This window comes from Podarcis bocagei (genome assembly GCF_964188305.1).
Source record: "Podarcis bocagei genome assembly, chromosome: Z".
Classification (NCBI taxonomy): Eukaryota; Metazoa; Chordata; class Lepidosauria; order Squamata; family Lacertidae; genus Podarcis; species Podarcis bocagei.
Window position 1 is genome coordinate 41,551,997 of NC_138140.1, and position 22,179 is coordinate 41,574,175.

General features: G+C 43.3%; 1 protein-coding gene, 1 long non-coding RNA gene and 1 pseudogene across 22 annotated transcripts in view; 1 reads left to right on the forward strand and 2 right to left on the reverse strand.

Moving 5' to 3' along the window:
- Positions 1–598: 598 nt before the first annotated feature.
- Positions 599–22,179, reverse strand: part of GRIA3 (glutamate ionotropic receptor AMPA type subunit 3) — a 219,331-nt gene continuing 197,750 nt past the window's right edge. For 3 of the 12 annotated variants that reach the window (XM_081178988.1, XM_081178989.1, XM_081178980.1), the window contains 3 exons: positions 10,678–10,792; positions 7,510–7,774; positions 599–3,408 (listed from right to left, as the gene is read on the reverse strand). In XM_081178988.1, coding sequence (XP_081035114.1) covers positions 7,529–7,774; positions 10,678–10,792 — 361 coding nt within the window. In that variant the 3' untranslated portion in view covers positions 599–3,408; positions 7,510–7,528. Of the gene's footprint in view, positions 3,409–6,593; positions 6,613–7,509; positions 7,775–10,677; positions 10,793–22,179 lie in introns of those variants that run through there. The other 9 variants (XM_081178990.1, XM_081178983.1, XM_081178982.1 and 6 more) reach the window with 7 other exon arrangements.
- Positions 17,157–18,869, reverse strand: LOC308578592. Of its 9 annotated transcripts, XR_014003998.1 has the most exons (3): positions 18,411–18,579; positions 17,550–18,326; positions 17,157–17,213 (listed from the first exon to the last, which is right to left on the reverse strand). It is a non-coding gene; the product is annotated as an uncharacterized lncRNA (long non-coding RNA). The 9 variants fall into 9 exon arrangements; XR_014003999.1 differs by lacking the exons at positions 17,157–17,213; positions 18,411–18,579 and adding an exon at positions 18,804–18,869 and having other exon boundaries at positions 17,556–18,263; XR_014004000.1 differs by lacking the exons at positions 17,157–17,213; positions 18,411–18,579 and adding an exon at positions 18,804–18,869 and having other exon boundaries at positions 17,556–18,326.
- LOC308578577 (mothers against decapentaplegic homolog 3 pseudogene) lies at positions 18,952–20,740 on the forward strand (annotated as a pseudogene). The gene has a single exon. The product of its transcript is annotated as a mothers against decapentaplegic homolog 3 pseudogene (transcript).

The following is a 22,179-nucleotide window of genomic DNA, read 5'->3' on the forward strand; positions in this document are numbered from 1 at the left end:
CTAACTAGAAGATGCCATGTAAAATTTCCCATAATGCCCCTAATGAAGTATCAATCTGGAGAATTGTGGGGATTTCTTAAATGGTAGCTCAAAGACCCAGCCACCTAATACAGGAGACTGAGAGTAGGTATCTTTGCTGATGAGCCCTGATAGTTGCCTACAGTTGTCAGGTGATTGTATGGATGGTTATTTTGTCATTTCAACACAACTAATTCCTTTTGATAAAAACTGTATTTAGTGAACCTGTGAGCAATTGCTGACATGGTTTTATTTTGGAAAGGCGAAGTACACCCCCAGGTTTTTCTGTATAGATGAGGCCTAGAACCTTGTTCTTTCTTTCTTTTTTAAGGGTTTTTAAGGATGGTGGATTTGACCAAACTGCGGGAGGCAGTGGAAGACAGGAGTGCCTGGCGTGCTCTGGTCCATGGGGTCACGAAGAGGCGGACACAACTAAATGACTAAGCAACAACAACAACAACAACAACAACAACAACAACAACAACAACAATGGTGGAAACTATTGCAGTTGCTTGGGTGTAAGTTGCCAGGAATATCCATGAAACAGGCCACTGAGCCAAGTGTTTGCTTTAGGCAAAAGTTCAGAATCTGTTTTTTTAATTCTGTTTTCTTTACAATTTTATTTACAAAATGTATTAAAACTCTTTGTACAATGCCTCATTCAAATGAGGCTTAGGAATTTATGCCCACACATGCAGTTTTACACTTTTGACAGCCATGAGTTTCGCTTGGCAGGGTTTTTTTTTCTTCTTCTGTTCACTGAAGTGCAATTTTAACAACCGAATAAAGAAATAACCTAAAAAAGATTTGTTGTTGTTTTTAAAAACAAAAGGGAAAAAATAAAAATAAAAAATTCTCAACTGGCTACTGCTGAACTTCCAGAGCTTGAAGTTAGTAGCAGGATTTTTTTTAAGCAATTGACATTTTTTAATTATTTAAACATGCATGTTTTTAAAAATAACAACCCTTTTACCAAACCCTTCACTAGTGTGAAGTCTCCACTCTGAAAAATTATTTTCATTTGACAAACATACATTTCTTTTTATACAGCATCTAAGAAAATGTCTATTTTTTTCCCCTTTTTTAAAACTTAAATACAACATTTTGCACAGCTTTGCATTTCCTTTTGCTGGAACATTATAGCATTCAGAAATTGAGAATCACAGTTTCATGAAAAAGTACAGCTTCTTTTTGCTTAATACCTCTGTAAAAACATGAGCAGCAGCTTATTCTATGGGAGAATTTTCTCTGATGATTTTTTTTTTATGTTACATTTGTGAAAACGTATCCCCCCCAAGTCCTATAGTATATCCCTTGATTTAATGAACTATCAAATATATCATCAGTGACCTTTATATGCCTTGTTCTAATGAGCTATCAAATATATTCAGTGACCTCTTTCAAACATTTTTTCCTTTTTTGATTTTAAAGAAAAAATATATTATTCATAATATTTCTTAAAATTTTGCTTAATATCCAGTATGTTATCAGTGAAATGAAACCCTTGCTGAACTACCAGTTGCACATATTGTCATAATTAGAGGTAATTAGTATGTAGATGATTCCTTTAACTTGTATTTTGTCTATCTGGTAAATGACAATGGGTTTTTTTTGTTTTTTTGTTTTTGTTTAAAGATGCAGCTAATGAACATATGATGCTGCTTCATAATGAGTCAGACCATTGGTCCACCTTGGTAAGGATGTCTACTCTAAGGAGCAAAAACCTCCCCAAGATTCCAGACTCAGAGGTCTTCCTTCACCCTGTTACCTGAGGTCTTTTACATTTAGAGATTCCAGGAATTGGACCTGGTATCTTCTCTAACTCCAGCCACACGCTCTGCCCCTGAGCTCTTCCAATGTTGTCGACTTCTGCTAGACTCTATGGTGGAGCACATCCTACATCTGAAAAAGCTGTAAGGCAATAAATGCAGTCCGTATCTTAAGCTGTATATACTGGAATGCGTTATATCTGTTAGGAAAACTGAAGATGAACCCTAAGTATCTTTCAGAAAGGAAAGAAAAAAAGTAGCCATGAAATTATGATTGGCAGCAGCTGAGAATATAATAACTACCAGCAATAGTAATGCTAGAGCATTTTGTTACGAGTCGGACCAGCTGGTCTCTTTTGAGGTACCATCCTGTGTTATGTTTTTAATTTTAGTTTTTTACAAAGCGAGGCTGATCCACAAAGCATCGTCTGAGCACAGTGCTAGTTTTTTTCTTTTAAAAAAATCATCATCATCATCATTATTATCCTAACTATTACAAAAGGAAAAGGAAAAAGAAAAGAAAAGGTGGAGATTCTGAAACTGCGTTATGGGGGACAACTGTATTCTTCAGTCCTCTCACATATAATCATTTGATATTAAATGCTGAATGGAGAAGGGACAACAGTGCCAGCAATAAACATCCAAAAGATATATCGCACAGAAACGTGAAATGTGGCAGGAAATGGAATGGAATGAATTCTTCTCAAAACTAGTGATGCTATTTATTTTTGTTTTAATAATAAAAATAAGAATGCACTTGCAGATGATAGAGGACATGGGTGCATTTCTAGCCTGTCCTCTTGTGTTTTCCTTCTTGAAAACTTTCCTTTGTAAGATACACCAGGTCCTTCCTTGACAAATTGATGCATGAGCCTCCATGATGTTTTATTTCGATTGGTTGACACACCTCCTCCCCCCCTCCATATATTTTCATCATTTTAATTTTTTTGTATGTTACATTCACTTGTTGGAGCAGATATATGCATTTTCTTAAAATGTGAGGCAGGATCTAGAGCGGAAATGGCAAAAGAGGATCCTTACCATCACAAAGGAAGGAACAAAGCAACACATTGTGACAGGAAATCACAGAGTTAGGTTAACAGGCTGCCCTAAGAATATAAGCAGTGGTATTCTGAGGCATAATATTAAGAACAGCTTAATATTTTGATAAAAGGGGGCACTTGAAAACCTTTTGTCTCTTTTCAAAAGAATTAACGTCCATATATACTGTGCAGTGGTATCAAAGAATGGCTTCTGTTGAACTTTTGTTAAAATTATTTTTACAAGAATACTTTTCTCCCTTTCTCTTTCCGTGTATGAGAATATCATCTTCTTATCAATCTGTGTTCTTCTTGTAGTAGTAGTTGTTGTTGTTTTGTTTTGTTTTCAAGCAAAGCAAGACTATTTTTTGATGGTTTGCATTGTTTTTGAGTCTTAAGAATTTCCTGTAAGGCACTGAAGGAAAAAATAAAATTCCTATGAAGAGTTCATTGCACCATCGTCAATAATGTGTCAGACCCGACATCTGGGAGGGAGTAAAATTGGCTCAGGTGGTCAGGATCACTGAAGTTGCTGGGATCTTGGTAGCTCCTTCCTTTGCATGCCATCATAAGTGCGGGATCTGCAATGAGAATGCAACTATCTCAGCTGTGTCCCATGAGAGGGAGGTTATCACGAAGGCATAGGTGAAAACCAGGGATGAGGGAAGAAATGATCTGAACATTAGCTACTCGAGCATTATACTGAAAAATACATAGCACCACAAAATCCAACTAAACAGAGGACTTGTTCACACATTACACTGAACACAGGTGCAAGCTGTCTCTACACATGAACAAGTGTTTGAGTGAAAGAATGTACACTTGCTGATGTGTACAGCTCAACTGTTGAAGACACAGGGACACAGACTGTGCACTTGCTGAATGTTACAGGTGAATAACTGTAAACGTAGTCGAGTTACCAACAGGCTTAACTTGAGTCAACAGTGTGATGCAGCAGCCAAAAAAACCTAATGCTATTCTAGGCTGCAACAGAAGTACAGTGTCCAGATGAATGGAAGTAATAGTACCACTCTATTCTGCCTTGGTCAGACCACACCTGGAATACTGTGTCCAATTCTGGGGACCACAATTTAAGAAGGATGTTGACAAGCAGGAATGTGTGCAGAGGAGGGCAGCCAAAATGATCAAGGGTCTGGAAATTAAGCCTTACTAGGAGCGCTTGAAGGAGCTGGGTATGTTTAGCTTGGAAAAGAGGAGAGATGATAGCCATCTTCAAATATCTAAAAGGCTGTTACATGGGAGATGGAGCAAGCTTGTTTTCTCCTGTTCTGCAGCCTTGGTCCCGAACCAATGGCTTCAATCTACAAATAGGGAAATTCCAAGAAGAACTTTGACAGTAAGGACTGCTCAATAGTGGAACAGACCCCCTGGGGTGGACTCTCCTTTCTTGGAGGTTTTTAAGCAAAGGTTGGATAGCCATCTGTTGTGCATGATTGTGTTGAAATTCCTGCTTTGCACAGGGTTGGACTACATGCTCCTCAGGATCCCTTCCAACTGTACAATTCTATGATTCTAAGTGTGTATACAGGTACACAAATAATGAACTCATGGAATGTAGCATGTGAATCCCATATATGTAGCTGTCTTCAAGGTTTGCAGATGAGTTTGCAAAGTGGATTTAAGGAACATAGGAAGCTGTCTGACTCTGAATCAGGCCATTAATCCATCTATATTAGTATTGCCTATACTAATAGGCAATTGCTCTCCAGGGTTTCAAACAAGGGCCTCTCCCAGTTCTATCTGAAGATGCCAGAGTGACCTTGGGACTTTCTGCATGCAAAGCAGATATCCTACTACTGAGCATAACTCATAGCCTATTACTCTCACTCAGTGATACCAATTCAGCAGAGTGCTGTTGCATTGCATGCATTTGCTAGACAACAAAGATCCAGTCAATGTCTAAATCAGGGTTTCCCAAACTTGGCTCTCCAGCTGTTTTGAGACTACAAATCCCACCATCCCTAGTTAGCAGGACCAGCAATCAGGGATTATAGGAACTGTAGTCCAAAACAGCTGGAGACCCAAGGTTGGGAAACCCTGCATATTGCTGTTAAAGCTTCTTTGGTGCAGTAAAGCTTATTTAAAGGTAAAGGGACCCCTGACCATTAGGTCTAGTCATGGCCGACTCTGGGGTTGCGGCGCTCATCTCGCTTTATTGGCCGAGGGAGCCGGCGTACAGCTTCCAGGTCATGTGATCAGCATGACTAAGCCACTTCTGGCAAAGCAGGGCAGCGCACAGAAACGCTGTTTACCTTCCCGCTGGAGTGGTATCTATTTATCTACTTGCACTTTGATGTGCTTTCGAACTGCTAGGTTGGCAGTAGCAAGAACCGAGCAATGGGAGCTCAACCTGTCACAGGGATTTGAACCACTGACCTTCTGATCGGCGAGTCCTAGGCTCTGTGCTTTAACCCACAGCACCACCCGCATTACTGATATGCTAATTAACCTTTCTTTGAAATTATCTAGGCTGTATTTACTTATTTGGAGTAATAACCTCAGCTCCAAGTAGAATTGCCTTAATGAATTAAGAATTAATGTTATGACCTTTGCCTTCCCGGATGGCCGTTGTGAGAAATTACTTTTGGAACAGCTACAGAGGATGTTGTCATTATATTACCTTGTATATAAATATCTCTGTGTGTGGGGTGGGGTGGGGTGGGGGTGGGGGGGTGGGACTGAGTTTAGCCATGGAGGAATTTATGTTACATCAAATGAGCCTGTTTGCTTTCTGCTATCAGACAAGGAAAATTATGTCACCTTGCATTCTTCCTTGCTTGCACTGGCAGAAAATAGAGAGACGAATTTGTAGCTGAATTCTGAATGCCATTTTATCTATGCTATGACTTATAGCTAGAGAAATGATGATTGCTAATGCTATAGCACATTACTGTGACCTTTCAAATGCAGTAGAGATAGGAGTTAGGGCTTATCCACTTCTTGCCCCACGCATTCCAGGCAATGGTCCACAAATGGTTTTCTGCAGATTGTCCATTGCTCTAATTCAGCTTTTGAAAGTGTGTTTTTACAGGGAGCAAAGCTCTGGAGCCAAAAAAAAAGAAAGAAAAAAGGGTGCTCGAACACAGAGCTTTAAAGTGTTGGACTGTGCCAGGAAACCATGAAGGAAGGGTTAGTGTGGGTAAGCCCTTAATCATGGTTAAAGGTAAAGGTAAAGGTATCCCTGCCCGTACGGGTCAGTCGTGTCCGACTCTAGGGTTGTGCGCTCATCTTACTTAAGAGGCCGGGAGCCGTCGCCGTCCGAAGACACTTCCAGGTCACGTGGCCAGTGTGACGAAGCTGCACTGGCGAGCCAGCACCAGCGCAGCACACGGAAACGCCGTTGACCTTCCCGCTATAAAGTGGTACCTATTTATCTACTTGCACTTAGGGGTGCTTTCGAACTGCTAGGTGGGCAGGAGCTGGGACCGAAAGACGGGAGCTCACCCCGCCACGGGGATTCGAACCGCCAACCATACGATTGGCAAGTCCTAGGCACTGAGGTTTTACCCACAGCGCCACCCGCGTCCCGCGTCTAATCATGGTTAGAAAGCAATAAATGGGAATTTTGCGCTTGTCTTCACCAGGAGATTCCCCTACTCCTACTTCCATGTACATACACACCTGTCATTCACCCTTGCTGCTTATACAAATCACATAATTGTAGAAAGTCAGTGTGTTATCCCCCCACCCACCACCCACCCCCACAGCTTTGGCAGCAGGGGAGACACCTCAAGAATGCACTTACCTGAAGTCACCACAGTTCCCTTTAATAAATGAAAGGGGAAAAGATCATAAGAAAGTCAGGAAATAATAATCAATGATGTCCATCTCTATGTGTAAGGCTGGAGGGCATGATGATATCCTGGCAAGACCTGTGATGCCCAGTGCCAAAGTTTTCAGGGCTGACCTTCCAGTGAGGATAAATGAGGCAGCTGCTTCAGGAGACAAATTTAAGGGCCCCTCTTAAGGGCAAACAAATTCAATTTATTGTTTATTATGATTTTTTAATGACATGTGATCTTGTTTTATATTTGTGTGTTTCATATTTGTGTGTGTGATTTGTAAAATTAATTTTTGGTGCACTAAGGTGATTGCTGGAGGCTGCAATGTTAATGCATCCATTCATGGCAGCTAATAAATTTGGGATATTTTTTCATTGAGTATGCGCTGGTATGTGTGCTGTTTTTATTTAGATGATCTCTCTCAAGTGGTGGCAAGTCTTGGGTGAGCCCTAGAAGCTGCCATTCAAAGTGCCCTGGCATCATAGTGAAAATCCAGGATGGCAAATGGTTTAAGAATTAATCCAATAATTGTTTGGGAATTAAAGGTGGGGAAGCTGCCTTATACTGAGTTGGAATGTTGACCAATCTCACTGGGTATGACTCTCAGTGGCCTCTCAGGATTTCAGACATGGTTCTCTCCCAGCCAGAGGGCCCGAGATAAACCTAGGACTTCCTGCATGTGAATCAGGTGCTCTGCCAATCAACTACTACTGCCTTTCCCATGGCATTGCTAGAACACATGTTGGAAAGGCATCAACTGTGTTGTGTCCCATTTCTGATGTGCATAATCCTGAGATGTTACTCCACGTTGGGGAACACAACACCAACAACACATCACCACGGGGAACACCAAAAACATAAACCAGTTGATTTGCTTACTGGACCTTTAGCCGTACCACTAGATCTTAACACTTTCTGTTCCATACACGTTGTAGCCTTCTCTGTACGTAGCATAATTCTGGGTATTGGGTGCAGGAGCAGGCTTAAAGTTTTGTGTGTTCTTTGTGAGTTTCATTCGTTTGGACTCGGCCCGTGACTTGTAACAGAACTCTATCAAGGCCACCGTCATGGCAAGGCCGAGACCTCCGACAAGAATATAGAAAACCCCAGCAACATTGCTCAGGCTCAGAGCACTTGTCTTGTCCTAAGAAAAACGAACCAGTTGGTTAGTTTTGCAGCGGGAAGGAAAGAGACAGAAGGACAACATCTTTCTAGAGGTGCCTAGCTTTGAAGGCCTAAATGTGCATTTAGACAACTCACTCTCTCACTATTTTGCAGCTTAGAACTCTTTGTACCCAAATCTTTACATCAATTTCAGAGGTAACCAGCTGAACCAAAACACTCTTGCCAGATTCATCTCACAAATAATGTCCCATGACATGAAAGGGCTTAAGGCAGGAACACCCAGGAAATAATGTTTTATCTCCCCCTACTTGATACTAACTATACAGCATCTGGTAACAATATGAATAGTTCCCTAAACCAGTGGTATTCACTTTGTAGCTGACTACACACAGCTTCATGGTGAATATCACTGGGCTAACCTGAGCCTTTCTATTGATCTTTGAAACGTTTTCCCCCTCTGGAGCGGGGCAGAACATAGCACGGTGAATTCAGAAAAAAACTGCTTTTTCATTTAAAAAAAATTAAAGGAAGGCCTTTAATTCTGTTGATATTGGAGAATGTAGAGGAAAAGAATCACTTTTTTTTGCTGTTTTAACATCTGGTAGCAACAGTTGCTATGTTTGATGAAGCTGGTCAGTTACTTTCAGTCTGAGCTAAATAACCCTGCGCTCTCACTTGAGTTTCTGGGGTTGAACAAACAAACAAAACTCCCAGCTTAAAATATTAATCAATCTGTACTGTCTAAGGTGTACCATCAAGGCAACGGGGGAAGCCTTTTGTTTGAAAAAATAATATTAATGATTTCTCTGTCTGTTTTGAGACACCATCATAACCATTTTGCTGCTGAATTGGATTACCTGCTACATGGTTTCTCAATTGTTTGAATACTTATGGTTTGAGCTGTGACACAAAGAAAATCAGAAGGCTTGTCAACATGAGAAGGCTGTGCAGGTGTGCGTTGGAATATGAATTCAAACCGATTGAGTCAAACTGGTTAAAGTCTCAGTGTGGACAGACTGCTTTTGGGCTTGCGAGACTGGGTTCCCCTCCCAGCCAAGACTCACATTGCAACCGGTGACTAAGCTATCAGCAGCTGTTAACGTTGCAGGACTAAATGAGCCTCCACGGTTATGAGAATTGCAAAATGTAACTCAGCAAGCAGAAAGTGGCAACAAGCCATTCTAATTAACAAAAAAGCAGTCCACACACAGGGGCTTGCTCCAGTCTGACAGCTAATTTCATCTAAAACCAACACAGCTCTCTCATGTAGGCAAGGCCTGAGTAATTGATGTCAATCTGGATTCCAGACCAATTTACGGCAGAAATTTGAAACTGACTCTTTAAAAAGTTGCAGGTTAAGCCTCAGCTTACCAAAAATCTTTAAGCAGTTGCAAAATGTCTTTCGAATTTGCCCCCCCCAAATGTCCCAAGACCAAACAATGAAAACCAGACCCCAAAATAGATCAGTTCCTTCCAGCCAGGGGAAAACAAACACATTTTAGAAGACTGGGCTTGGCTGACTTAATAAATTTTGAATCCTTGCTGATTTTTTGGTTTTAGGTTTGAGTTACAAAGAGGCTGATCCTGCAATGGTGCATTCAAACATCCATCGGCCCAAAGTTCACCTTAACAAGAAGCCATCTCCAAGCCCTGCTGGAATCAATACTCATGAGTTGACTTCAGCAGGACCAGAAAATGGAGCCCTCTAAAAAAACTTCTAGCAATTCTTATTATGGTCATTATCACAGTAATTTTTCAAAGGCACAAACGAAAGGCAGGTGTTCAATTCTCATCTGTTTGCAATGGGAACTGGACATCAGGCTGTTGTTTTGTGCCTTAGAAATGCATCCAAATCAGTATTTAATACTGGTTGGGTATTTCAATTCATTTTTCCTTTTGAAATTGTTCCATTATATATACATCTCCATGTTTCATCACAGCAGGTAAGCATAATGTTTTCTCCCAAATCAAGAAGGAAAAGCGTTTATGGATGGAAACCCCCTTGGTCACTTCTACATCTGGAGTATCCATTTCAAACTTATGGAAGTTCCACTGGAGAAGTCCCCACCGGGATGGTCCACACCCACCGCCCCAGCAACATAATTTGTGTGTGAAGCTTGTGACAAGCTGAAAGCCATACCATAAAAGGGAAATCAAAGTACGCAGTGGCAAAAGTTTCTGGTATGGAATGTAAGTAATACAGTAGCAAAATGGTTTGATGAATAATCATAAAAAAAAAATTGAATGGCTAAGATTTATGGAATGAACCAGCAATAAAATAGTGCGCTATTATATATATATTTAAAAAATAAACCCCTCCAGACTTTCTTTCTTTCTTTAAAAAAAAAAGGATAAGTCATGCTTATTAATGTGAAGTCCTCTGAAAAATATCCATCCTTAACACTCATGCATTTGTTGTTCAAAAACCATCATTGTGCATGGAAAGGAGTTACGAAATTTCATAATAAAATCGATGAGCTTTGAAAATTTATGGAAAATAAAGGCAAACTAGAGGCTAAAAAAATCATACATGGACTCAAACGGAACTTCTGTAGGTATATATTAAAGTAGAGATACCAGTTTGAGATTTTTTTTTTTGAGGGAGGGGTCAACCTGAGTGTATATATATAAAAAATGTACTTACAACTAGCGCCTTTGATACTGCAAAAGAAAAAGGCTGTCATTTTTACTGAGTTTTTTAAAAAAATGGAGTTCTCTTAAAAATAAAAAATAAATAAAAATCCCTGCCTTTTTTTTTTTTTTTTTGACGGGGATGGGGTGTGTATTCCTCAATGCTTTAGAATGTAAATAGTTAACTTTGGAGAATAACTTTGGTATAAAATAAAACAGCGGGTCAAAAATATATATATATAAATATATATGTGATTGCTAATCAGTACAAAAAGACCTTCAGCGACTGACCTTACTTCCCGAGTCCTTGGCGCCACATTCACCCTTATCGTACCACCATTTGTTTTTCAGCTTGTCTAAGATGCCTTGTTCACTGAGTTTCAATACTGCAAGGTTTACAGGAGTTCTTCACGTGGGAAATAACATAAATAACATTATATTATGTTATTTTATGTTATTCAAGCTTTAAACTACTTTAAAACTATACAAAGCGATAAAGCAGGGTTCCTGGCCACAAATGTCAAAAGAAATTATCTCGTACTGCAGGCAAACTGGAATCGTAAACCCCTTAAAAGTTAAAATTCTAGAGCATCGCTAGATCACCAGGTCCTGCCCATATCGCTTTGAGTAATCGGCACACACTGTTAAATAAACTCCATGGAAACAAAGTGGTTCAATTCTCCCCAGTTTTTTCCACCCCTTTTTTTCTTTCTTTTTCTTTTTCTTTTTTTCCGGTGAGTACCTTTAGTCAGCTTGCAGTAGCTTTGCAATAGATTTAAGGTGGAGGAGAAAGATTGCACTCAAAGGTTGCTTATTGAACTAACAGAAAGAATGCCTCTGTTTCAGCCAGTGCAGATGAATGTTTTTCTGCTCATCCACTCCCATTCCACTTCACCTATGCATCCAGCTGATGAATAAGATTGGGTTATCCAGTATATTTGCAGAGAATTTCTAGCAATGTAGTTGTGATACACAGGTAATCCCTTTGTACAGTGGTGTGTCAAAAGAGATCACGATGCAGTTTTCTGCACTGTTGCATGTAGAAATTATCTACAGTCACTTTTATCTCTGATCTGGTGGCACGGGAAAGCTCTATAGATATATAAAATGGCTTTCCTTCTTACGACTAGCATAAACAGAACCTTCATGTGGGCTTGGTGAGATCACACCTGGAGCACTGTGTCCAGTTCTGGGTGCCACAATTTAAGAATAATATTGTCAAGCTGGAACGTGTGCAGAGAAAGGCGATCAAGATGATTAGGGGGTGAGGGAATTAAGCCTTATGAAGAATGGTTGAAGGAGCTGCATATGTGTAGCCTGGAAAAGAGGAGACTGAGAAGCATAGCTGTCAACTTTTCCCTTTTTTTTGCAAGGAATCTTATTCAGAATAAGGGAATTTCCCTTTAAAAAGGGAAAAGTTGACAGCTATGCTGAGAAGAGATATGATAGCCATCTTCAAGTATCTACTGGCCAGATGATACGTGCACTTTGAAAATACTTCGGCTTGTTTCCCTTGTCTTATATTCAAAAGAAGGAAAGAAACAAAAGAAAAAAGCAGAGAAATTCAAACAAGCTAGAAAGTCCCAAGCTATTTATGAGAGATGTTGACCCAATACATACCTTACTAAGGAAGTGTGAGTTTCCCTAAATTCTGGACACAAACCGCTCTCTGGCAAGGTCTGTAAAAAGGGTGCCATGATGTGGGCCACTGAATGTTGAGACAGTTTCTTGTTGCAGTTATGGGAACAGTGTGGGACCACATGTTCGAGAAATAATGGATGGATTGTATTACACATGCTCTGTAGTCTTATGATCAACCACAACAAAAGCAGGATATAAATCCTAGAGTTGCTTCCAACTAAGTTCTACTCAGAGTAGACCCCCTGTAATTAATGAGCTTAAATTAAGTATTGTCCATTAATTTCAAAGAATCTACTCAGAATAGGACTAAGATTGGATGTAGCCTCTAACAGACTGAGCTACAGTAGGATCGCCACAACTTTGAGAGGTGGGTATGCATTGGGTATGCCTTGGTTGGTTGTAGCATCCTCCTGTCCCTCCTTGGCTAAGGGTATCCTGTTAAAAGGATCTGGGAGGAGTGGCTCCTGCCCAATGCCCAGATGGGTGCTAGGGCCATACTACTCCTCCAATGGTGACTGCTTGGGGGATACCCTGATTTGACGTAGGTCATAGAGCGATCCCCCCCTCCACCCACCAGCTTCGCCTTTAGAAACACTCCCAGTGCACGAGCAGGAGTGACATGAGCCATTGTTTACCACAATGCCTTTGGTCAAACCTCACAGCTGTAACCAATAAAGTCTCATTTGATCCCCAAAGCCAATATGTCATGTGTTGTCTAGTTATTCTCACCTTAGGGAACAAGGTGGTCATGGGGCCTTGATATGCAGCCAGATGAAAGCAGACTCCCACAAAATCTCACAACCACAACAACTAGCCTAGTGAGTTGTTAGGCAACAAGCCTAGCAGCTCACTTTTCCAAAGCATGTTGCAGAGTTGCAGGAGCAGGAGTCCTGATCTGGACTAGGGTCCTGATGTAGATAGTTGGCTTTAACACTTTGCCCCACTTCAGTCCCAATTCCTGCTGTTTGCATTGGTCGTGTGTGTGTGTGTGTGTGTGTGTGTGTGTGTGTTTCTGTGTAATCTCCCATTCTCTCCAATCAGGATTTCTAAAGTTGAAATGTATTTTTAGGGTCCATCTTATTTTTGAAATGTTAAGTTGTTGGAAACAGTTTTTAATATAATATAACATTGTGTTTTAATATCAATATTGTATTTTAATTGTTATAAACTGCCCTAATCCTCATTTAAAGCCATCCAGGTAGGTGGCCACCACTGCCTTTTACAGAGGCTAATTTACTACAGCACAGCAAGGACATTTTCACCATCCTGACCAAAGTCTATTTTTAAGGGGCAAACTACAAGTGTTGTTAATTTTGTGTAAAGCAAGGAAGTATACCCATTCTACTACCATCCACCCCAAAGGGCAAGTTTAGGGCAACAGTGATTTCAAGAAGCTTAATGAGCTACTGGGTGTGATCCCATGGTCAGAAATATCAAAGAGAAGGGAGTCTAAGAAGGATGGGAGTTTCTAAAAGGAGAAATATTGAAAGCCCCAAAGCAGGCAATACCAACAAGAAATAAAAGTGGGAGGCATCTAAGGAAACCAGTGTGGCTGCATTAAGGAGCTTACAGATGAGCTGAGAATTGAGAAGAGAATTCTTGGAGAACAGGTGAGGTCCCTACAGACTGGAGGCAGGCAAATGTTGTCCCCATCTTCAAAAAGGGGGAAAGGGTTAACTACTGACTGGTGAGTTTGACATCAATAAAGGTCCTAGAACAGATTATTCAACAGTCAGTTTCTCAGCATTTAGAAATGGATGTTGTGATTACTAAGACCCAGCACGAGTTTCTCAAAAATAAGTCATGCCAGACCAATCAGATTTCTTTTTTTGGATGGAATTACAAACTAGGTGAATAAGTGAACTGCTGTGGACATAGTTTATCTTGGTTTCAGTAAGACCTTTGATTTGGATTTGTGGCTAGTTGACTGCCTGAACCCAAAGAGTACTCATTAATGGCCCCTCATCCTGGAAAAAAGTGACAAGCAGGATGCTGTAGGGTTCTGTCCTGGGCCCATTGTTGTTCACTGTCTTTATAAATGACTTGGATGAAGGAATTGTGAGAATGCTCTTCAAATTTGCAGATGACAACAAACTAGGATGGGTAGCTAATGCCACAGAAGACAGAATCAGAATTCAAAATGACTTTAACAGATTGCAGAACTGGGTGAATTGAACATCACTGGGTGAAAATGAATTTCAATAGGTATAAATGTAAGGCTTTGCACTTAGGCAGGAAGAACCAGATGCACAAAAATAGGATGGGGGACACCTGGGTTACTGGCAGTAAATGTGAAAAATATCTAGGGGTCTTGGTGGACCACAAGGTTAATGTGAGTCAGCAGTGTGATGAAGCAGCAAAAAAAGCTAATGCTATTCTAGGCTGCATCAACAGAATTATTGTGTCCAAATCAAGGGAAGTAATTGTACTACTCTATTCTGCCTTGGTCAGACCACACCTGGAATACTGTGTCCAGTTCTGGGCACCACAATTTAAGACGGATATTGACAAGCTGGAATGTGTACAGAGGAGGGCAGCCAAAATGATCAAGGGTCTGGAAATTAAGCCTTACTAGGAGCACTTGAAGGAGCTGGGTACGTTTAGCCTGGAAAAGAGGAGACCGAGAAGAGATATGATAAAGGTAAAGGGACCCCTGACCATTAGGTCCAGTCGTGACTGACTCTGAGGTTGCGACGCTCATCTCGCTTTATTGGCTGAGAGAGCCGGCGTACAACTTCTGGGTCATGTGGCCGGCATGACTAAGCCGCTTCTGGTGAACCAGAGCAGCACACGGAGGGCAGAACTGGAGGGTAGGATTCAAACCAATGGCTTCAAGTTACAAGAAAGGAGATCCCAACTAAACATTCAGAAAAAACGTTCTGACAGTAAGAGCTGTTCCACAGTGGAATGGTCTCCCTCAGGAGGGTGTGGACTCTCCTTCCTTGGAGGTTTTTAAGCAGAGGTTGGATGGCCAGCTGTTGTGGATGCTTTAGTTGAGATTCCTGTATTGCAGGGGGTTGGACTAGATGACCCTCAGGATCCCTTCTATGATTCTATGACTGGATGGTGAGGATTGGATGTGAGGATTGAATTATTCTCACTCTATGGTCCTGGATGAACACACACACTCCACCACCAACGCTGTCATTAGGCTGAGGATGGACAATTCTCTTGGACAGGGGCATGAGAGGTGCAAACAGACCTCTTATTCCCCACAATGCTCCAACGTGCTGTCTGTACATGCAAAGGATGGGGAAATGGCACCACAGGATCTTTGGACAAATTCTAAACCTTATACCAGGAAACTAAAGCATCATGGATGCTTTAGTTGAGAGTCCTGTATTGCAGGGGTTGGACTAGATGACCCTGCGGGGTCCCTTCTATGATTCTATGACTGGATGGTGGTGGCTGTGAGGATTGAATTATTCTCACTCTATGGTCCTGGATGAACACACACACTCCACCACCAACACTGTCATTAGGCTGAGGATGGACAATTCTATTGGACAGGGGCATGAGAGGTGCAAACAGACCTCTTATTCCCCACAATGCTCCAACGTGCTGTCTGTACATGCAAAGGATGGGGAAATGGCACCACAGGATCTTTGGACAAATTCTAAACCTTATACCAGCAAACTTGCGCTTTCAACATGTCTGCCAGTCAATGTGAATGCAGAGGCTGTAAGTGTTTACCGGAGAGAGTATCAGCAGGAGATGAGGGGGGTTCTTGAATCTTCCCAAATTTGTCCATTTGCTCATACAAGGGCATTCAGCCTGACAGATTTCTCTCACCCTGAGATCCATTTCTGTCTACATCTGAGGGGAAAACAATTTCAAAACATTCAAGGGAGCGTTTGTAGGGGAGAACTGGTGGGTGTGGAAAGGGTTAACCACTAGGTGTTGCATCCAAAGTTAGTCATACTCAAGAGTATACCCACGGAAGTTATTGGACAGGCTTAGCTTAGGTCTATTAAGTCCAACTCATCTGCCACAAGCAGAACTTAACATTTTGTACACACCATACATTCAAAGCAACCCCCAAAAAGAATATTGAGAACTGTAATTTACTCTCACAGGATTCTTTGGGAAGAATCTTTAAGGAACTACACTTCCCAGGATCCTTTGCAGGGCAGCTTTAAATTTAAATTTATTGAGTTCTTGCAGAGTTCTTCCCAAACACAACTAATTGTTGGTAACTCTGATTGGCTCTGCCCCAAGATCTTCTGCAAATTTTCTGTCTCCAAGGGATGCTGATAGGATACCAGGTCATGAGGGGGAGGGTCCGGGGGAGGGTCCGGGGGAGGTTTTAGTAGCAGCTTTTTCCTCTGCCGACAGAGGCGCCTTCACAGAGGAGTGAGAGAAGTCGGGAGAAAGTTTGAGGCGCGAGACAGGTGTTGTAGCTGCAGCTGCAGCGCCCGCGCCCCTCTCGGCACTGTCCCATCTCCTAGCCGCGACTGGTCTTCACTGCTATCCGGGTGCCTCTGGAAAAAGAGAAGCAGGCAAGTCACCCCTCCTGTTTCCTCTCGTTTTCCCGCTGCCGCTTGACAACTCGCCCCATTTGCTTGTGGGTCCAACGCAGCCATGTCCCCCCCGTTCTTCGCTGCCGCCACCGTCAAACGCCTGCTGGCCTGGAAGGTGTTAACTTTCAACGAGCAGGAACGCAAGATGTACGAGAATGCTGTCAAGACCTTGGTGAGGAAGACCCACGCCAGCAGGCAGCTGGGGGAGCTGGAGAAGGCTATCTCCACTCAGAATCCTGGCACCAAGTGCATCACCATCACCAGACCTCTGTTTGAACAGATGTATGCGTCCTGCGGAAATAACTTCCCGCACACTCTCTTCTGCCGGCTGTGGCGATGGCCAGAGGTGCAAAGCCACGATGATTTGCGTAGCATGGAGACGTGTGCAAACGCCTATATAAAACAAAAGTCTAGAGTCTGTGTGAATCCGTATCACTTTGAGAAAGTGGAAAAGACAGAGTGCAGCAGTGAGCCAGAATTCACATTGCTCCAGAGCTCCAGTGCTCCAGTGTGCCCGCCAATACAGCCAGAAGATCCAGCTTCATATCCTCCATTGGAGGATCACAGCTACCACGCTCCAGGAAACTCTAACCTCCAGGCAAGCTTTGTCCCTGGAAGCAGCACCTTTGTACCTGAAAGCAGCACCTCTGGCCCTGGAAGCAGCACCTCTGGCCCTGGAAGCAGCACTTCTGGCCCTGGAAGCAGCGGCTCTGGCCCCGGAAGCAGCACTTCTGGCCCTGGTAGCAGCGGCTCTGGCCCCGGAAGCAGCACTTCTGGCCCTGGTAGCAGCACTTCTGGCCCTGGAAGCAGCGGCTCTGGCCCTGGAAGCAGCACTTCTGGCCCTGGTAGCAGCACTTCTGGCCCTGGAAGCAGCGGCTCTGGCCCTGGAAGCAGCACTTCTGGCCCTGGTAGCAGCACTTCTGGCCCTGGAAGCAGCGGCTCTGGCCCTGGAAGCAGCACTTCTGGCCCTGGTAGCAGCACCTTTCTCACTGAAAGCAGCACCTCTGGCCCTGGAAGCAGCACCTCTGGCCCTGAAAGCAGCACCTCTGGCCCTGAAAGCAGCAACTTTTTTCCTGATATCAGCCTCATTTTCCCTGATTTCAGCACCTTTTCCCCTGGAAGCAGCACCTCTGGCCCTGAAAACAACACCTCTGGCCCTGGAAGCAACACCTCTGTCCCTGAAAGCAGCGACTTTTTTCCTGATATCAGCCTCATTTTCCCTGATTTCAACACCTTTTCCCCTGAAAGCAGCACCTCTGGCCCTGGAAGCAGCACCTCTGGCCCTGGAAGCAGCACCTTTTCCCCTGAAAGCAGCACCTCTGGCCCTGGAAGCAGCACCTCTGGCCCTGAAAGCAGCACCTCTGGCCCTGAAAGCAGCGACTTTTTTCCTGATATCAGCCTCATTTTCCCTGATTTCAGCACCTTTTCCCCTGAAAGCAGCACCTCTGGCCCTGAAAGCAGCACCTCTGGCCCTGAAAACAACACCTCTGGCCCTGAAAGCAGCAACTTTTTCCCTGATATCAGCCTCATTTTCCCTGAGTTCAGCACCTTTCCCCCTGAAAGCAGCACCTTTTTCCTTGAAAGCAGCACCTTTCCCCCCGAAAGCAGCACCTCTGTCCCTGAAAGCACCACCTTTGTCCCTGGAAGCAGCACCCATGTCCCTGGAAGCAGCACCTCTGTCCCTGGAAGCAGCACCCATGTCCCTGGAAGCAGCACCTTTCCCCCTGAAAGCAGCACCTCTGTCCCTGGAAGCGGCACCCATGTCCCTGGAAGCAGCACCTTTTTCCCTGAAAGCAGCATGTCTGTCCTTGGAAGCAGCACCCATGTCCCTGGAAGAAGCACCTCTGTCCCTGAAAGCCGCACCTTTGTCCCTGTCCCTGGAAGCAGCACCTTTGTCCCTGTCCCTGGAAGCAGCACCTCTGTCCCTGTCCCTGGAAGCAGCACCTTTGTCCCTGTCCCTGGAAGCAGCACCTTTGTCCCTGTCCCTGGAAGCAGCACCTCTGTCCCTGTCCCTGGAAGCTGCACCTTTGTCCCTGTCCCTGGAAGCAGCACCTCTGTCCCTGTCCCTGGAAGCAGCACCTTTGTCCCTGTCCCTGGAAGCAGCACCTTTGTCCCTGTCCCTGGAAGAAGCACCTCTGTCCCTGAAAGCAGCACCTCTGGCCCTGAAAGCCGCACCTTTGTCCCTGTCCCTGGAAGCAGCACCTTTGTCCCTGTCCCTGGAAGCCGCACCTTTGTCCCTGTCCCTGGAAGCAGCACCTTTGTCTCTGTCCCTGGAAGCAGCACCTTTGTCCCTGTCCCTGGAAGCCGCACCTTTGTCCCTGTCCCTGGAAGCAGCACCTTTGTCTCTGTCCCTGGAAGCAGCACCTTTGTCCCTGTCCCTGGAAGCAGCACCTTTGTCTCTGTCCCTGGAAGCAGCACCTTTGTCCCTATCCCTGGAAGAAGCAGCACCTTTGTCCCTGTCCCTGGAAGCAGCACCACTGTCCCTGGAAGAAGCAGCACCTTTGTCTCTGTCCCTGGAAGCAGCACCACTGTCCCTGGAAGAAGCAGCACCTTTGTCTCTGTCCCTGGAAGCAGCACCACTGTCCCTGGAAGAAGCAGCACCTTTGTCCCTGTCCCTGGAAGCAGCACCACTGTCCCTGGAAGAAGCAGCACCTCTGTCCCTGTCCCTGGAAGCAGCACCACTGTCCCTGGAAGAAGCAGCACCTTTGTCCCTGTCCCTGGAAGCAGCACCTCTGTCCCTGGAAGAAGCAGCACCTCTGTCCCTGGAAGTAGCACCTCTGACCCTGGAAGCAGCACCTCTGACCCCCAAAAGAGAACCTCTGCCCCTAAAATGCGAACCTCTGTCCCTAAAAAGTGCACCTCTAAAAGCAGCACCTCTGTATGTAAAAGCAGCACCTTTGTAGAAACACCATCCACTGTGCTTCATTGTCGTCCTGAGAGTACAGCAGCCAGCACAAGTAGTAGTAGCCAGCAGGAAAAACCTGAAGCTCCGGTGATCCCTGGACCCAGTAATGTGAACATCAAGCCCGTCCCGTACTCTGAACCAGCCTTTTGGTGTTCCATCACCTACTACGAGCTCGGCCAACGGGTTGGGGAGAGCTTCCATGCTTACCAGTACTCTGTGATTGTAGATGGCGGTACCGACCCTATCAATGCTGGACGTTTCTGCTTAGGCCAGCAGACCAATATCCACCGTGATGCTGAGGTGGAGCAAGCCAGAATGTACATCAGGGAAGGAGTGAGACTCTGCTATGAAGACGGGGACGTGTCTCTGGAGTGCCTTAGCAAGACTCCCGTTTTTGTCCAGTCTCTCATGTGTAACCAGCGCTATGGAGTGCTTCCGAACACTGTTATCAAGATTCCAAAAGAATGCAACTTGAAAATTTTCCGTAAGGATGTATTTGGTGAAAGTTTGTCCAAGGCTGCAACCCGGGGCTTTGAAGCGGTCTACCAGCTGATGAAGATGTGCATCATCCGAATGAGCTTCGTCAAGCCCTGGGGACTTGAACACAAGCGGCAGACGCTCGCGAGTGTTCCCTGCTGGATTGAGATCCATCTGAATGGCCCCTTGCAGTGGTTGGACAAGGTCTTGAACCAGCTTGGTTCTCCAGCCACCTGATGTTCCAGCAAGTATTAAAGAAGTTAGAAGCAGAAGCCAAGACCAGGAAATGGAATTCGTTTCACTCCTGGTAGAGAGAAACCTAAGTTATAATCAGTATCATTAGGCTCATTTCTATCTTGCTTTTTTGGTTGTTTTTTTCTGGACTGAAATAGAAGTAATAGATCTAGAACAGTAGATATGTAAAGAAATCTATTTGAAATGTAAATATATTTAATATGTCTAACTCAGTACTAAGCACTTGGCCACAGGCAGATGTCCTTTACATCTGCTGTGATGATACCAGCTTTCACTTATGCATCTGAGAAGCTCGCTGGATGGGCTGCCAAACAGGGGATACCTGGGAGCAAATGTAGTGGGAATCCCTTAATGTTGCAGAATAATTGGACAAGGTGTTTAAGGAGATTTCCCTAACAGCAGATAAAACTCTTGTCTCATCTCTGCATCTGGTGCCTTAAATACCTTAAAAACAAGGAACTCACCCCTCACCTTTCGATGGCAGCAATAATGTATGTTACAACGTTTTGAAAAATATTGAGTTAGTCAGTTTGGACCATTGGTCCTCAAGCGTCTGGCAAGAAAAAAAAATCCCCATAAATTGCAAGTCTCTAGGGGTTCTAGTAAAATAGGTAGGCTTTTTGTAATAAGCAAGACTTTTTTGTTTGATTTCATATTATTTATGAATAAGGTTCTTCAAGCCTATGCTTAAGTATGGTTACATGAAAATACAATTGACAAAATTTAACACTTATGCTATTTGATTTAATTTTTTTTTCTTATTCTTATTATTTCTAATCAATGGTGCACACATAAGAAAGAAAATGGTGCACACATAAGAAAGTAAATTAATATTTTTGTTTGGTTATTTTTGAGTTCAAAAGTATTGCTAATGACTGCAGATTTTTTTTTAAGGCTGTGTAGTAAAAATGACAGGCTTTTTGCAATGCTGTCTGATTTCATTTTGTCTATGAATATACAGTCTATGCTAAAGTATGGGTTACATGAAATTACAATCAACAAGATTTAACAGACTCATGCTATTTGATTTCCCCCTTACTCTTATTAGAGCGCTATTAATTTTTGATATTTTCATTATATTTTACTCTTATATTTCTGTTCATGTGGTGCAGACGTAAGAAAGCAAGCAAATTAAGATTAGCATCTTTGCTTGAGCCACCTCTTGAGTTCAGCATATTGCTAATTACTGTAGGATTTTCTTTTTCAAATATGTGCAAGTACTTGTTAAGTACAGCAAAATATTGCTAAGATTTATGTTCCATGTCTGCACTGATCCTGCGTGATGATTTTTTCTCCCCCCCCTTATTTTTCCTTCTGTTAGCTTTGAAAGTTCAATAAACAAAAAGTTCAATAAAACAAAAAGTTCCATAAACAAAAGGTCTCAGGCTCAATCTTTGGCATCTAAGGCTAAAAGGATCAGATAGCAGATGATGGGGAAAACCTTAATTTGAGATCCTAAGAAGAGTAATAGAAACATAGATTTGTAGGGTTGGAAGGGACCCCAAGGGTCATCTAGTCCAACCCCCTGCAATGCAGGAATTTCAGCTAATGCATCCATGGTCATCCAAACCTCTGCTTAAAAACTTACAAGGAAGGAGAGTCATTGCCAGTCAGAGTGCACAAAACTGAGCTAGGTAAACAGAGTTCTAAGGCAAAGTGCTGGGGTGGGTCAAGATCAAAAGCAAATAAAAACATTGTTGGGTCAACTCTTGCCTTACTTTTCAGACTAAGAAATAAATTACTGACCAAATCTGGGCTAGAGAAACAGTGGCCAGCTGGGGTCCCAGCTTGAGTTAGGAAATTAAAAGGAAGTTTGTATGGAAGGTGCTTCTCCCTGGAGTTTTGTGGAACAGACAGACTTATTAAAATACATTTAAAATATCTAAAGTGCCAAGACAGACACATGAAGTACAAACTGTACATAGTGACACATCTGTGCAATTCCATTTGCCATAGCAGTGAGATTTAATTGGGGAGAGGCTGTATCCTTGGTGT